This window comes from Cydia pomonella, chromosome 19 (genome assembly GCF_033807575.1).
Source record: "Cydia pomonella isolate Wapato2018A chromosome 19, ilCydPomo1, whole genome shotgun sequence".
Classification (NCBI taxonomy): Eukaryota; Metazoa; Arthropoda; class Insecta; order Lepidoptera; family Tortricidae; genus Cydia; species Cydia pomonella.
Genome location: NC_084721.1, coordinates 9,134,345 through 9,152,414, shown reverse-complemented (window position 1 = coordinate 9,152,414; position 18,070 = coordinate 9,134,345). Strand labels below are relative to the sequence as shown.

Sequence of the window (18,070 nt, the reverse complement as noted above, 5' to 3'; positions counted from 1 at the left end):
CTCCAGAATTACGGTATATGTTTATATGAAAATATGGAAAACCAAATATAACAATAATAAACAAAATTTTTGTTAATATAATATATTCACCAGATTGGTCTAATGCTAATAACCATTTTAAAGAACATGATGGCTCTTAACGACTATTTAAGTAATAATAATAATAATAGTGATCACAATACCTTTACAATAATAATAAACTATTCAAAAAGGAAACTGATTACTTACACATTTGTGGCACTCGATTTCTTATGAGTTAGGCTTTGGTCTCCGGTTGTCGCCACACGGTACATGCGTCATATTGTTTCGGAAGTCAATAAGGCGTCAACCGAAAAACAAGGCTTTAAACAAGTACAATTATTACAAAGAAATTCTTCTTTGTAATAATTGATGTGTTGTCTGAATAAATATTATTCTATTCTATTCTAAAGTGCCAATTACATCCACACTTTATCAGGCCTGATATCAAACCCGATTTCGGACCCGAGAAATAATATTTTTCCCATTTCCCCAAATATCAGCACATCGTTTACAATATTTGATTTCATATGCAAAAATATCAAACAGAACGTTTTGCCAATTAGAGACAAAGTATTTTTTAAATTTCAAACACTGCTAACGATGTGCTGATATTCCGTGAAACGAAGACGCTTATCAGGCCCGAAATCGGGAAGGGTGGATGTAATTGGCGCTTTAGGATGAATCCACATCCACACGGCGACTTTACTGCCAACTTACAGTTTGGAAGTGGGGTGCTCCGTCGCGCTTACAACCTCATAACCTCAAGTGCGTACGTGCTCTAAAGGTACGGGGTATATCAACGCCGAATTGCTTCCTTATTAGAGTTGGTGCAAAAAAGTCGTCGCGTGCCATGTCTTATTATTGTAACAAGAAATTATGTTACATTTATTAAGAATCCACTTGAAGGGAGAAAACAGTGAGAGCCCTATTTTCCAACTGAGTTTTTGGTCGATTTTTAGGGTTCCGTACCCAAAGGGTCAAACGGGACCCTATTACTGAGACTTCGCTGTCCGTCCGTCCGTCCGTCTGTCACCAGGCTCTATCTCATGAACCGTGATAGCTAGACAGTTGAAATTTTCACACATGATGTATTTCTGTTGCCGCTATAACAACAAATACTAAAAACAAAATAAAATAAATATTTAAGGGGGGCTCCCATACAACAAACATAATTTGCCGTTTTTATAAATAATGGTACGGAACCCTTCGTGCGCGAGTCCGACTCGCACTTGCCCGGTTTTTATTATAGTTGAAACTCTAAAAACAGAGTTGGGAATTAGTTAAAATAATAATGTACCCGAAAAAAGAGCAGTTTTCAATTATCATTTAGAATAAAAATATAGATGTAATCACATACATTTCAATCAGAATAAAGGAGCCATGCTTGATTATGATTTAGAATAAAATTTTAGCTTTTTTTCCTAAGTCAACAATTTTTGTCCCAACACTGCTCTTAAAGTACCTAATCCCTAATCCAGAAATAGGAATTTATGAACTTCTTTTCCAATATTCCAGGCCGTTTTGAATCTTTAAATAGGTATATTTTTTAAATACTCTGTCACAATTTCCAACCTGGACGCTAATAAAATCTTATAACGCTCTTCATATTAATTAGAATCAGAGTCCATATGTTTCGTATAGTTGCGCCTCGCCTTTTTGACCCGCTGGCGAAGCTTAAGCGCCTGCCAGTCCTGGTCGTCGGACACGTCGCCGGCGGGCGGGCGCGCGCGCTGCGCGCTGCTGCCGGCCGCCGTGCCCACGCCGCTGTCCGGCGTGCCCGGCGTGTCCGGCGTGCCCGGCGGGCCCGGCGTGCCCGGCGAGCCCGGCGCCGCCCACATGCTACCTTCGGTGCTGCAGCTGCTCTCCAGCTCGCTCTCGTTCGTCTCGTTCATCAGGCGCGCTATACTCCTGTTTTTATACTCTTTAGGAGATAACCTATCGGGAACAGTCGCCTCGGTGTTGTCTTTTGGCGGAGGTGACTCGCTGGTGTCTGTCCTTTTCAAGCTCCTGCCCGTCCTCCTCCCTTTCCTCCTGTGCCTGGTTTCCGAGGGCGGCGGGGTGGAGTCGGATTCCGGGGGCTCCACTATTAGCGAGTCGCGCGTTTCGTCCCCGTTGTATTGCGCCATGTACTCCTCCATTCTCGTGTACGATCCGAAACTGTAGGGTCCCGGAGTGGTGAAGTCGAGGTCGAAGCCGTGCACGCGGTACGCGGGGCGGCCGTCGCAGACGCTGGCGGGGGACGACGACCCGCTGCCTGATTGGTCGTCGGAATCGGCCGCCACTCTAAATATCGCCGATGTGTTTTCGCCCCTGTAACCTGCGAAGCACAGAGGAATATTGTATAAGGTTTTTCAGGTGTTGAAATTGACTACATTCAGAAGATAGCGAGTTTTCTGGATAATAGCACATAACCGAAAGTAGTATACTTCATGAGAGGCTTTTACTTAGCGGCGGGCGATAACAGGCTAAGAAAATTACCTGGTCATACGTTCTTGACATTATTATTCGAAAATACTTGTTATTTTTAATTACGGCTTACCTGTGCTTGTGCTTGGTAACGTCATCGAATCAAGGCCCTCCAGATAGTCAGCTCTACTCGAAAGGGGAACGCCATTATCGCTATCCTGGGTGAATCCTAAGACCAGTGTCACATATTTAATGATAGTTAGCTCATTATCATTAAAGTAGAAATTTAAACTCCAAAATATGAATACACTATATCACTGTTGAGATGTGACTGTTTTACCATAAACATAGGAATATTAAGAGGAGTCAGTGATTGTGCGATTGTATGTATATAAATCGGTGCACGTATAGTCGTTCGATTTGTAGCTGGCCCCGAAAGGCTAAGCCTTTGTCTATTGTTAATCTTTTGAACGCCAACTAAAGTCGTCATTACTATTCGTGCCCTCAGCGCCAAAGCCACCTATAGGTGTTATGGCGGACGCTGTCAAAGTAACCTTCACACTTTCGAATAAGGTTTACATTAGCTCACTTGCGCCCGGGATCTTGACCTTTGAGTGATGTTTGTGTTTGAGTGAAAGCGTTCTAACGGTTAAGTAAAACCGCACGTGCTACTACCTGCATAAAATGGCCCGGTCACTTTAACCGGTTATTGAATTACAACTCCTATGAAAATTGCAATAAGATTCAAAATGAACAAATGGAAAAATAATTTGCGATTGTAGTCCCTATACGGTTACTGAATGCCGGCGAGTCGAACGCTACAGAACCAGTCTAAAAATGTGTCCTCGGGATGCGTAACTGGTTTTTTGAGCGCTGGACTAGCCGGCACTCAGGTGCCAATTAGAATTATACGACCCTTTTTTTGCAGGTAGTGTCACGGGCGGTTTTACTTAACAATAGACAAAGGATTAGCCGTTCGGGGCCAGCTACAAAACGTAGGACTATACACGTCATTTGCTGCACTCTAAAAGACCCTTTCTTACTTTTCGGTGCGACCACGACATATCTACGCAGATCAGATAGCAGTATAGTTGTAGTATTTATTTCTTACTGCCAAACCAAGGAAAGGCCTAAGCTTTAGCACATCTCTATCGGAAATGCAGCGTTACTCCAGATGTATAAGAAATTAAAATTACCACTGCTTCTTAAATTCATCACAGACTTTCTGTAACTAGTATTTGTAGCTTTAGTTTTCCTTTTCGATGCTCTGGACAGATTCATTCGCCGGCGCAGCGGCCGGAGGTTCTGAAACAAAGTTGATTTATAATGGCAATACGGAAATTATTTACCTACTTTTTGTGAGCGAGTTTTTGTTACGTTGTTATTTTTCTACTGTGGGCTGTTTTACACAAATCAATTCAGTCACACAGTAAGCTTGTGTTGTAAATACTAGAAGACGATTAAATATATATGTATTTTCAAAGCTTAGTAATAAATTTATGTCTATATATACCTTGTTCTGAGATTCAAACCTAACTATCAACTACGCTTTGTTTACTGCATTCCTTAAAGGCATCTCATGTATTTGTAGGGGCACTTTCATACTAAATCACTATGAGAGCCAATTCGTGGTGACCTCAAATGATCTACCTAGTGCAGGGATCTGCAAACTTTTGAAGAGAAGAGCCAACCACAGTAGAAATCATTAGGTTTAGGCATGAAGAGTCACACAAGTTGGGTTGAGTGGTCTACATCCTTCTTGTTTTTTTTTTTTTTTTACACCAACAGCAATTTACGGAATATCGAGTATTACTACAATATTCTGCCGCCAGAGCTAGCACCTATAGTAAACCATAGAGTAACCTATACATATTATTCTTGAAACTGTTTTTTGACAAGTTTTCACAAATAATAACATGACATTTAATTGATGCATCAAGGCGGTTTGTTTACAAAGGGCCAACCGGGAAACGCGAAAATCGAAATTTAGTTATCTGCCTCGTTATCGCTTGAATATGCAAGAGTGATAAAAGAGGTTAGATAACGATATTTCGATTTACTTGTTTCGCAGCAGACCCTCAGATCGTGATGGATTGTGGTAGTGGCGCCCCCTATTATTATTAATCATTTATTTCAAATAACAAGGATTCGTAATACATGGTTAGTAACATAACAGCTCATCTATTCTCTACGTTAGTATTCTTATATCTTTACATTGCTACATAAGACTATGTACACAAAGAAATACTCCATTGTAAGTGTGCACATCACCCGATTACTTGAGTATTATATTAGAGATGTGCACACTGCAGCAATGTCGTATATAAGGACTATCAATCCTACCCGCTATCATGGCCAGGATGCTGTTGCGGCTACCCTGCACCCGCCGCACCAGGGACGCGCATTTTTTCTAATTGTTGCATAAAAGCAGTCAACTCTCGCTTCCGCAGACATCCCTGATGCGCTGCGCAAGCGGGGCAGCCGCATCAACACTCTGTACGCATTATTATAATGTACGCGTAGCCTATCCACAGTTTCACGTAATATATTCCCTGTATGAAAGGTAGAGTTAAGGAATACAATCTCCATAGGCAGAACTGTTGCAAGTGTCCAGCTGTCAGCTATAAATAATAGTTCTAAATCTCTCCAGAGTAGCGCTAGAGTGGCTAAGAACGTAGGCGTTATTGACGGAGTGAAGTGTGCTGTCTATGATTTATTTTGTTTTTTTTTTTTTCAAATATAGATAGATATTGTAGCGCCACCTATTTAAGTTTTTTTACGGACACTTCCATAATTCCCAGTTATCAACGGCAACCAGCAGTAATGTACGAAATATCCCATACAATAAAATTTAGCGAATGTTACCGATGGTTCGGTGCAACTGACCCTTAGAGCGTTTTTACATTGTCCGATCCGACTACGCCCGATAATGCGAATACGCTCTCCCTGACCTAGTGGATATACAGGGTGTAATCGTTAAGTGTGGCCAGGCCATAATTCCGTAAATATAACAGATATCAGAAACTTTCAACTGATATCGAAAGTGCGTTATCCAATGAGTAAAATTAATTACACCCTGTATGATGTAATTCATGTGATGTCTCACCCGTCCTGTGGCGCGGTAGAGCGGGCGCGGCTCGTCCTCTTCGTGCTCGCTGGACGGCGGGTCGCCCGCGGCCCGTGCTGTATACAACTAGTGGGCATGTCTCACCCGTCCTGTGGCGCGGTAGAGCGGGCGCGGCTCGTCCTCGTCGTGCTCGCTGGACGGCGGGTCGCCCGCGGCCCGTGCTGTAAACAACTAGTGGGCATGTCTCACCCGTCCTGTGGCGCGGTAGAGCGGGCGCGGCTCGTCCTCGTCGTGCTCGCTGGACGGCGGGTCGCCCGCGGCCCGTGCTGTATACAACTAGTGGGCATGTCTCACCCGTCCTGTGGCGCGGTAGAGCGGGCGCGGCTCGTCCTCGTCGTGCTCGCTGGACGGCGGGTCGCCCGCGGCCCGTGCTGTATACAACTAGTGGGCATGTCTCACCCGTCCTGTGGCGCGGTAGAGCGGGCGCGGCTCGTCCTCGTCGTGCTCGCTGGACGGCGGGTCGCCCGCGGCCCGTGCTGTATACAACTAGTGGGCATGTCTCACCCGTCCTGTGGCGCGGTAGAGCGGGCGCGGCTCGTCCTCGTCGTGCTCGCTGGACGGCGGGTCGCCCGCGGCCCGTGCTGTATACAACTAGTGGGCATGTCTCACCCGTCCTGTGGCGCGGTAGAGCGGGCGCGGCTTGTCCTCGTCGTGCTCGCTGGACGGCGGGTCGCCCGCGGCCCGTGCTGTATACAACTAGTGGGCATGTCTCACCCGTCCTGTGGCGCGGTAGAGCGGGCGCGGCTCGTCCTCGTCGTGCTCGCTGGACGGCGGGTCGCCCGCGGCCCGTGCTGTATACAACTAGTGGGCATGTCTCACCCGTCCTGTGGCGCGGTAGAGCGGGCGCGGCTCGTCCTCGTCGTGCTCGCTGGACGGCGGGTCGCCCGCGGCCCGTGCTGTATACAACTAGTGGGCATGTCTCACCCGTCCTGTGGCGCGGTAGAGCGGGCGCGGCTCGTCCTCGTCGTGCTCGCTGGACGGCGGGTCGCCCGCGGCCCGTGCTGTATACAACTAGTGGGCATGTCTCACCCGTCCTGTGGCGCGGTAGAGCGGGCGCGGCTCGTCCTCGTCGTGCTCGCTGGACGGCGGGTCGCCCGCGGCCCGTGCTGTATACAACTAGTGGGCATGTCTCACCCGTCCTGTGGCGCGGTAGAGCGGGCGCGGCTCGTCCTCGTCGTGCTCGCTGGACGGCGGGTCGCGCCGCGCCGCCGCCGCCGCCGCCGCCCCGGCGCGAGCGCAACGCACCGCACGCGACCGCGGCCCGTTCTGAAAGAGGTATAGCGTTGTGACCTTATATCTTCTATCAAAAACATCCTGCATGCCTTCTATAGTTCCAATGAGCTTAATCTTATCTCTCACATTGATATTCCATCTATCCAGGTGTACGTTACACTTGTATATTTGAAGCCCGCACCCACCTGAAGTTTATTTTTAGCCCATTCTCTTATTTTTAGCTATACTCGAGGTGGGCCATGCGCCATGCCATTACTGTAGAGAATGGGCTAAAAATAAACTTCAGGTGGGTGCGGACTTCAAATATAAAAGTGTAACGTACACCTGGACAGATGGAATATCAATGTGAGAGATAAGATTAAGCTCATTGGAACTATAGAAGGAATGCAGGATGTTGTGGGTACCTAATGATTTTCCGACAATTAATTCGCAAATTATCGATTCGCAGACAACGATTCGCCGAAAATCATTTCGCAGAGTGATTTATTTGTAGATGTAACGTTTGGTCGACTAACGTTACGCAGGCTCTTGGTTCACATAAAGTTCAGTTGGTTTCTGTGTAAATTAGCAGAACTATTATTGGACGATTTTCATTTGGCAGGGTAATCTTTACGTTTAAGGAATGTTTAGTCGAATACCGTTTCACATTTTATGCATCGTTATTTTCGAAATAAAGTCTTTTTACAAAAAAACTGACTTCAGAAAGGATGAAATAAAATATTATCCTGTTTTAAGTATATGCGTTAAGCATAGTTCAGGGTCAGGGTAAATATGAATAAAAGCATAGGTATTGTACAAACAGCAACACTCTTAACTGGCCACCGGTGGACCTTATGCCTTTTGTAATAAGGTCCACCGATGGACAGTTAACAGTGTGGGCATCGTACCTATGCAATATAGGTTATTAATATCTGGACGACTGAGCCTTGCTCGGAAAATGTATAAAACTCAAAATAGCGTGTTTTCCCAGAGATACGACCTAGCTAGATCGATTTTTCGCCCCCCCCCCCGAAAATTTCCATATAGCAAATATCATCGAAATCGTTAAAGCCGATCCGAGATCCCCAAAATGTATAAATATATACAAGAATTGCTCCTTTCAAGGCATATAATTTTATGGTCATTTCTGTTAATGACAATAAGTATATAATTAAATGTATCAAAACCATGTTTATCAGACTCAAACTAAAAGTTGTTGTTTAGGTTAGTCATGCCCTAGTCTAGCCATAAATAAGAGCGTAGTTTTGTTAATCAATATTAATGCCAAATGATTATTCGACCTATTGTGTATCGACCAATAGTTTCTCGGGTAGTTGTGAGAGTTACTAAATGTTTATTCTACGAAAATTAAATATGCGCATATTTAAGGCGCGTATCAATGTTCGGCGTATTGACTACTAGTGCAAACGACTATTATGCGTAATGATATTCTGCCAATCGTTATTCGGCCAAAGAACCCGTCTGCGAATCGTTGTCGGCGAATCGAAAATCGCGACCTGAACTTGCTCAACGACACCTGCAGTCGATGTTTACTACGCCTATAATCTATGTATAGAATGTACCCACCAGTATCAAAACTCCAATGTTGAGGAACTGAAGGGAGCCTTGCTGGAGGAGTGGGACGCTATTCCTCAAGATCACATAAAAAAAATTCATTAGGTCTATGAAAAACCGCTTGTTTTGTGTAAGGAGGCCTAGGGGTGGCAACACCAAGTATTAATTAAAAAAAAAAATTATACAAAAAAAAAAAACTTACCATCAACAACAATATTCCTCTTGTTTTCCTCTTTTTTAGTGTGCAGTCGGGTTTTTTTAATTTACTTATAACTTTTTAGTTACCCAAAACAAAAACATCCTATGACACTCCCGTGATCAAGACGAATCTAACGATTTCTCATACATCAAAATCCATCAAGCCGTTTAGGCTACAGGAGGCCACAAAGAAACAGACAGACATACATACATATATACATACACTCGAAAAACATTACCCTCCTCCCTTTGGCAGTCGGGTAAATACATACATACATACACTCGAAAAACATTACCCTCCGCCCTGTGGCAGTCGGGTAATAAAAATAATTTACATTGTACTAGAAAAATGAATTTTATTCTTAACTTTCCTGATTTATTTTTGGCCCTTTATGCGACTCCTTTCAGTTTTGTTATTTTTTTAGTCTCCAGATTCGAAATTTCATTGAATTTACGAATTAATTTTCTAATGCGCTACATTATAAGCTTTCAGTTGATACCAAAATTTTCAGATTCGGGTCTAGAATTACAAAGATATTGGGTGCGGACTAAAAAATGCAAAGTGATGCAATACTATTGCACGCGAGTGTAGTTTATTAGACATTAGGATTTAAATAAATAAAAATAATGTGTTCCGTGCACGACGGTACGTTCGACGAAACAACAGCGTCAGCAGTTTTGCCGCCGCCTAGGTTCGAGTGCGCTGGCGCGCCGCTTCCGTCTCACTCTGCTCCCGTTCGCCTTAGAGAACGGACTGTGCCGGCCGCGTTCACGAGCCTTGCGCCGTGTCCCTACGCCGCACGGGTCTAATTATTCTTTAAATTACGCGATAAAATACGTTATATTAAAAAGAAAGAGTAATAGTTTATTACAAGTTTAATTACATATATAAAAACGTATTTAAGTTCCGTCTTGCACCCGGAGTAAAGGGGTGCTAGTTCCGGATTAGAAAAACCCTCGACGGCGCGGTTCCTTGTTTCTGGCAGGCCGCAGAGAACCGAGAGACGCAGAGGCCTCCGTCCACAACTGCACCAGCGATCCACGGCACTTCCCCATCGTTCCCCAACAACCCGGAGTGGTCCAGCGGCGCGATCAGCTAGCGCGACAGGGGAGTGACGAGACCAGACAGGCTAAATTTAAATTAACGGACTTTTACCACGGCCCTCGCTCGGCAAAGTTTTTTTTTTTATCTTAAATAAATATTTTTATTTGAAAGCGTCTGTGTGTTTTCTTAACCACCCAGCCTTACCCGCTTCAACCTATATATATATATTTTTTTAAGGGAAAGTGCTTTCATACCACCCAGACGCGGGGACGGGCCTGGGATGCTTATATGGAACTCTCATAGGCTCATGAGACCCATATTTACCCACTAAACCCCTGTTGCCGCCTCAGTGCTATAGGGCTCTCGCCCTGGGACCTCTCTCAGGAACGCCAAAGTATTCTTCCGCAACCTCGCCAGCGGCCGTCCGGACTCGGACCCGACTCGTGGGAAAACACCCCTCCACCTCAGTGGGCGCGTTGATCATACGTCGCACCCGCCCGCGCAGGGACCCCTTATTGGGGGTAACCGGCGGTCGCATGCTCCAATGCTCCTTTCAGCCATTGCCGCGCTCCACCGCCTCCTTCTACGCCATCACGTTCTCGCAGAAGGTGGCCAGAGCCTCCCATCGCCTCTCCCCGCCAAGCATAGCTTTCACCACCGCTGGCAAGGAAAGGTCTCTCTCCACTACGGCCACGAGTGCTTCCCACTGCTACGCTGGGCACACCGCCAGCGTGTGTAGCACCGTGTTTTTGGCATCGCCCCAGTCGTGACACTGCATCGTCTGTTCCCGTCCCGCCATACTGGCGGTATGGAAACCTATATAGCCTATTATATCCTTCAGTAACCTAGCCCAAGATTTTGTATTGTCCTTCGGTAATTTTTGAAAAATTGAAAAATTATTTATTTCCATTTTACGCTGCAGCCACAGAATATTCCTTTTACAGTAAAGGTTTAAAATCTTAATGTTAAAGCCTAAGATTAACGATGGTCCCCACACTAGGCAAAGCCTGTATCGTGTAATTTACCTCAAGTCCTCGCGGGGCGCGTCGAGACGAGCCGCTCGACCTCTGCTTGCCCTTGGCGCTCGCGCGCGTGGGCAGCATCTTGAACTTGCTGAGCAACGCCCGGCGGTCCAGGTGCTTGCTGCGTCTGTGGCATAGTTATCATCGCTTCAGCTTCCTTGCGTGCGCTACTATATCGACCTATATACATTAAAGTCTTCATTTAGCATTTGACATGGCGTATAAAGCCGCTTTCTGTACAAATCAAGTTAGAATGTTTTAAAAGATCTCAAATAATGTTACATTGAAAAGGTCCAATCACTCACCTGACTGTGCCTCTTTTCTGTGCTTCCCGGGAATTCTTTGGATACCGCGACGCTACCAACCGTGCCAACCTATTTGGACCCCTTTGACTGCGATTTGCGCTGTTACTTACTGAAAATAAAACAATGCTATAAATAAATTTACAGTATATATGGTGCTACTTTACCGCACTAGTGCGAAAATTAGCATATTGCGTTACTGTGTCGAACATTTAAAGGGCCATATGTACTGTAAAACGTTGTACGATACATGTGCGAATAGGTAATTCGCAACTCGTGTCGATTTAAAACACTCCCTTCGGTCGAGTTTTAATTTATCGCCACTCGTTTCGAATTTCCTATTTTTCGCACTTGTATCGTAATGTACTATAACCAATTTAGCGTAAGACAAAAGTGTAACAAGTTACTTACACAGCGTTGTAGAATCAGACAAAGATAAATTGGCAGCGATTTTGACAGCCCAGACAATGCGTTATTTTAAACGTCAAACTTCTATGACAATATGACGTTTACTTAACACTCGCACAGGCTAGGGCAAGGGCTATCATAATGGCTGCCAACTTAACTTGATCCAACTCTAATACAAATTGTTTCAATACAGGAATGTTGAAATATACCTGCAATAATTTAATCTTTATTATACTTCTCTTGCTGCATTCTTTGCTACGACATTGAATGCGAATACTCATCAATAGCGAGATGTCCATTCGAACTATTCCCATCGACCGCCTGCCTGCCCCCGCGCCCCAGCCTCAGAAGGCAGGGCCCACCCTCTCCCTTCCTCAGCGATCTCAGACTGTAACTTCTTTATTTCCTACTACTTATTTGGGGCGCTGACACTCACTCCGTATCTTGGGCGGCAACACGAGCGGCAGGAAGTCCGCAAGCAGATGCGCCTCTTCCTCGCAGGAATCTGAGTGATGCGCCACTTCGGAAGACTCTGAACTCTCGCCGAGGCACTCAAGCTCGCGTTGCACTAACGAGTCGAAGAACGCCATCATTCGAGGGTCTTCGCTCGTGGATTGGTCCGTGTAGTTGTGTGATATATACTGGGAAGGTGCAAAACATCAGTATTACATCAATAAACAAACGCATAGGTCTCGCAATTTATGTTTAGGCTAACAATAAAACAAGTGACCTACATAAAAAATATAGATTCAAAATAGCGCAGACATTCCATATCTGTACTAGACGAAACGTGCATGACGGAGCTAGACTTATAATAAGGACCTGACCACACCTACATATAAACAAGGTAATTAAACGGGGGTCAAGTATCTTTGTAGCTGACACTCCAAGTACATACCTGTCCATTGTGATGCATGAGCGTCACATAGTCATCTTGGCCGTAGATCTCACGAGGATTGTCGGAGCCAGTGGCACACTCCAGCAAATCACCGCGCATCGCCGGGTACTCCATCGTCGACCACAGCTGAATGATGTAACATTAATCTATGTATTTAAGTATTTATAAATATTTATATATTATATATATCGTTGTCTAAGTACCCTCAACACAAGCCTTATTGAGCTTACTGTGGGACTTAGTCAATTTGTGTAATAATGTCCTATAAATATTTATTTATTTATTTTATTAATAAGAATTTATACTAGCGCAAACCTATGATTTGGTAGTTAAAAACGGTATGTATGTATGTATTACAGTATGGTGGTGAAAATTCAGGCTTTTTGTCCAAGGAAGCATTCTTCTCAATAAGGAATGCCGTAGGAAGATATGAAACAGACTAATAGTATTAACTACTTACAGAACATACAGAACTAATTTTACCGAGTAGATATCGAGAGAAATTTAATAACTATTTGGTTCTTTAAAAAGGTTATATTTTAAGAAAATAATTTTCCCAAGAGTAGCAGTTTCGTGATGTGATATTTCTGAAAAACTACAAGCTTAAGTGATAGAAGTCATAAACATTTACGTATTATATTTTAATACTTTTATACCTTGATGATTTTCTCAACTCCGGACGAGGCAATGAGAGAGTACTGCGGGTTGAAACGCACTTGATTCACGATCGAGCGGTGCCCGTACAGCACTATGTGCGGGCTCTCCACTACCACATCTGTACAAAATATTTATACTTTTCAAAAATGCCTAGGTTCCTTTACCAAGAAGTAAATATTCACATTCGTTTATCATCACCTTACATTGAAAAGACCTAAAGCAAAGCAAGCACTCTACAAAAAAAAACCTTTATTTGTTTGAGACATTTGGGTGTGGATTTAAAGGAAATAGCAAGAAGGACCACTTTTAAGCAGATTTGAAGGTAATTTTAAGTAACGCAATTTTGATCTTATTTTAGGCAGTTGTTTTAACACCTTACCTTCACTGCCAGGTTCAGGAACTTTCCACAAGTAAAGGTTAAAATCATCGGACCCTGATAGCACATATTTGTCACCCTCGCCTGCAAAACTGCAGCTCTTCATGGTGCACGAGTTGTAGTAGTCCTGTAGAAAATGTGCAAAGTTTCAATACCTATAGATATACAATACAATTACAATAGAGTCGAGAATGACGACTGAGAAGTCGTGGAGCGAGTACAGCAACAGCAAACTCCGCCATCGCCAGGCGAGCACAACCGCTCTGAAATGCCGTTCTGTTGCGGTATGTGGTTGCAGAACTATCACCTGGTATACACACGTCACCTGGTGGTAGAACTTTGCACGCTTCTATTGCTCGATGAGCGCGTACAGTACGGGCGGGAGCTACGTGAGATCGACACGAGCTTTCTTGCGCTGTTGAACCTCTCCGCAATACGGCTCTGTTGAAAGTAGAACTCGAGTGTTCATCAGCAAATGCATGCCGACGTTTTCAAACCGCTCCGAAAAGCCATTCTGTTAAGAGCGGAGATTGCAAAACTTGGAAAACTATACACACCTGGTGATAGAACTCTGCACGCGGCTCTTGCTCGTAGAGCGCGTACAGCACTGGCGGGAGCCGCCGCCGCAGCGCAAGTACATGCGTACCGGCTTTGTTAAAGCGGACCGACATGCTGTTTTGGAAAGGGCCGTTGCCGTTGCCGGAGTAACGGATCAACGGGCTGTAACAAAATTATACTACACATTTTCGTAAGGTGTGCTAATAAATTTTACTTTCGTCAACATCATCAATTCTACTAACCGTTTAGGCGACTTGAGATCCCAGAGCGCGACTCCATCCCGAGCGTTTGCCGACACGAGTATGTCCTTCTGAGTGGGGTGGAACATCACTCCGTGGAAGGCTTTCCTGCTGCGCGATATCACCAAGGACTCTACAATAATAATATCCATGTAAACGTATTGCCGTCATATAACTTAGAAGTTTGTGCGTGATCAGGTTGATGGACGAAATAAGTTGATAGAAATAAAATAGACAAACAAAAGCTTTATTATAGGTAGTACAATTTATTGTAGACCAGGGTTGTATTAGCCAAACAGGCAGAGTGAATAAAAAAAGTGCTAACTGGTCGAGGTGATGGCCGCGGACTGGACGCACGCGGCGCGGTAACCCACCGCCACTGTTGTCCAAAACAGGTTCACCAGAAACCGGGCGGCGCGAGCGGTGGCTTTGGGCTTAAACCGCGGCCTGAGGCGTGGTCTGGCTCTGTTTAGATCCGTGTCATTCCCCATATCTTAACTTACCTAATTTTGGTCATTGGGGTTCTTGCTCTAAGCCTTACCATGAACAGACTGCCTAGTATCGAAAAGCAGAAGTCTACCATCGTTGCCAGCCGTGGACACCACACGGTCGTTAAACGGGTCGATGCTGAGGCAGCACACGGCGCGCTGATGGCTTAACACTTCTACTGGGCGTTTGCTCTCCACATCATGAACAATTACCTTGAAAATCATACAAATATTAAACGAGCAAATCATGAATTCCGGAAAACGACGCGATACTCCACACACACACACACAAACTGTCCTCTTAACAACAGACATAAGTTTATAGCAATACTTGTACAAGCGCGTGGGTGAGAAATTGAATTATTTGCCCTAAAAGTCAGATCCCAAGTGAACCTATTAAGGTTCTGATACGGGCCGTATGCTTGTTTGCCACCGACGTAGTATTTAAAAAAAAAGACATATATCTGTATAAGTAAGTGGTTTGGGTCGAATCTCACTATGTCGTATTACGACTTCAGACCTTTTGAAATAAAAATGCCATTGTAACAAGTTTTATGGCTTTTAGCTCTTAAACCGTCGGACAGACTATAACATATCATTCCTGTTACGCAATAGTTATTTTAGTATTATTATGTTTTTAGTAGTCTTCCTCGCGTTGGCCCGGCATTTTGCCACGGGTCATGGGAGCCCCATGGGAGCCCGTTGGCGCTAGTTGCATATGCAGCTGTAATGATCAGCTAAGGTATGTGATGCTTTATTTATATTGTGTTTTTATTTAATTTAGTCTTTATGGTGTATCTTCTAGTTGTGTAACTTTTATGTCTTTCTTGTCTGTTACCTTCCGTGATTCTTTTTTACATGATGTTCCTATCGGAAGATTAGCTCTGGAAGTCACCAGCAACATGCTGATATGAGGCCATTTTGTGGAACTTTATTTATTATATTGTAGTAGTACTTTAATGTAATTGTAGAGGTATTTAGACACCAGTGAGAATAGTGTGGCAACAATGGTGGCTCTATAACTGATCTAGTTTACATTAATATTATTTTCATTCTTAATTTAAATTGAGACGGGACTTAAGGCTTAATCACATGCACTGAAAAATCAGAGCAAATAATAAATTAAGTGCATGTGATAAAGTCCCATTATGTCCTGCTTCAGTTCAAATGATGACCTAGTTTAACACAAAGAGGCAAGGGGACATAATGTTTTTCTTATCTCTTCAAGTGGCATATTGTTTTTGAGTTGTTGGAATTTTGATTTTATTTCAATTAATCAAATTTGAAATTTAAATGACATAAATTGGTCTGGAGCCGATGGCGTACCACTCCAAGGGTTATGTAATCTTACCATATCATCATTGCCTCCAGAGTAAATCTTTTGTGAGTCATCAGTAATTCCAAGACAAAAGATGTTAGACTGGTGGGTGGACTTCATGGCCTCAGGTTGGCCTCGATCCACAATGGCCTGCCCAAATTGCCATAACATCACCCTCCTGTCATCTCCACCTGGAAAAACAAATACAAGTGTAAAGGTATTTTGTAGTAAAAATGCCTTAAAGGGGATGTCATTCTCAGGAATCCTTTAATAGCCAAATTAAGTAAATAATGTGCATTGATATTATAATGTGACATGATACAAAAATGAATTGCAATAAAACATTTTTATATTGAGTTGTTACCTAAATTAAATTTTACAACTCAATGGAAACTTTCGATACAATGGATCACATAGATAGAAAAGCAAATTCTTTGCCATCAAATCCACCAATTACAGAGTTTAGAGGCCATTATCGATTTTAGTCACAAAAATGTCAAATTGATAAATTTAGCGCATGAAATTGTACACCTTTTGTTAACTATTAGAAATAACAAGTACTGGTTTCTATTAGCACGTCTTATCTTTCATTTTAATAAATCAATTTTTTTAAAACAGACTCACTTAATTAGTAATGATTATTTTTCTGATGGGCGTTTAGGTGAGCCCGCGTAAAGCAGTGCAGCAGCGCCGCTTATTTGTAAATTTCGTAAAGTTTTGGACTGATAAAAATGGTAATTTTGTATCACACATATCCTGTACTTTAATAAACTACATTTTTGCTATTATAAATTTGAAGTAGTGTAAATGAAAGTAGAAAGAAATCAATTTTCTCCAGATATTACTTGAAAACAAGTGACAATTTCTCTGAAAATTGACTTAATTTCAACGTAATTTTGATACTTAAACAATTTACAACATTTGCTGAAACTGTTCTCATACATCATTTTGTATAATTTACTACCATATTTTTTGATGAATTTTTAAAAACTGTCCCTTCTCGTCACATATTACCGGGGACGCAAGCTTGCGACCTCATTATTAAAAGGTAAGATGAAAAAACGTGCTAATAGAAACCAATACTTGTTATTTAGATATTAAGTAACAAAAGGTGTTCAATTTCAACGACTAAATCTATCAATTTTACATTTTTGCTCTAAAATCGTTACCGGGCTCTTAAAGTAAAATTACTATTTGTTTTGGTATAGTAGTAGAATTTTCTTTTGTTTGGTAGAAAATTGCATTTGTTGTTATCAATAAATATCACAAGCATGTTGCCTACCAAATCCATAGTAGTACTACTTCTTAATATATCATATGAAATGCAAGCACAATAAAATATTGAGTTGCGTATTAAGAGCCATTAGCTGCAAGTGTTTGTAAACAATCTTACAAGTAGGTATCTTGAGAAGGGTTGAATCAAAACTTGTTTGTAACATAAAACTTAAATAAGTTTATTTTTAAATAAACCATTAGTCACCTTATTAGATAATTTCTGCATTGTACCAGCACTGCCGATTTTTTTTTTATTATTTAGTAAATTTGCGACGCCATTGTACAAAAAGCTTATAAACTAGAAACGTAACTTAAATTATTTCATTACAACAATCTAATTAAGAACTGTATAAAGTAATTAAAAATATTTACCCGATACAAGTATTTCGCCATTACTGGAAAACTCGATAGCATTTACACATCCAAAATGGCACTTTAAATCCTTCCGATACAGGTTCTTCGCTGCACTCAACCTGTTTTCAAACAACGTAGCCTTAAGATCTGGCACTATTCCATATTCCCTTTTCTTGATATATGGTAACGGGTTAGCTTTATTCGCCATTCTGAGTTTTATACCACCATTTTCTTATTATTCAAGAAAAATCAAAACTTTGTCCTGCATCGACAGTCAGCTGTAGAATATTTTTAAAAACATCTTTTACGTTTCTTTACACGTGAAACAAATCAATAATGATTATTTTCTTTTATTAAACGACATTTATTTGATTTGAGCTCTGATAATTTTTACACAAGACATAAAAAAAAGAATTTAAAGATAATTTATTTAGTTTGTATTAAACATTCTTAATCAGTTCAACCACAGCCAAGATTTCATAAAAATAAAAATGGTTACAGGGGGCCTACCGCGAAAACCGAAATTCGTAAATTGCGGGGATCTTTCTCTTTTACTCTCACTAAGACGTAATTAGGGCATTTTTCTCTGTC

General features: G+C 42.5%; 1 protein-coding gene across 1 annotated transcript; it reads right to left on the bottom strand.

The window, feature by feature from the left end:
- Position 1: 1 nt before the first annotated feature.
- On the bottom strand, positions 2 to 17,943 carry LOC133528381 (DDB1- and CUL4-associated factor 5). The gene is made up of 15 exons (XM_061865754.1): positions 17,498 to 17,943; positions 15,884 to 16,041; positions 14,586 to 14,745; positions 14,048 to 14,177; positions 13,805 to 13,967; positions 13,251 to 13,374; positions 12,871 to 12,989; positions 12,215 to 12,340; positions 11,753 to 11,957; positions 10,912 to 11,020; positions 10,610 to 10,733; positions 6,689 to 6,820; positions 3,624 to 3,732; positions 2,561 to 2,656; positions 2 to 2,338 (listed from the first exon to the last, which is right to left on the bottom strand). Exons 1-15 carry the CDS (start codon positions 17,685 to 17,687, stop codon positions 1,629 to 1,631), a joined length of 2,655 nt encoding a protein of 884 aa, XP_061721738.1. The 5' UTR covers positions 17,688 to 17,943; the 3' UTR covers positions 2 to 1,628.
- Between the last annotated feature and the right edge of the window lie 127 nt (positions 17,944 to 18,070).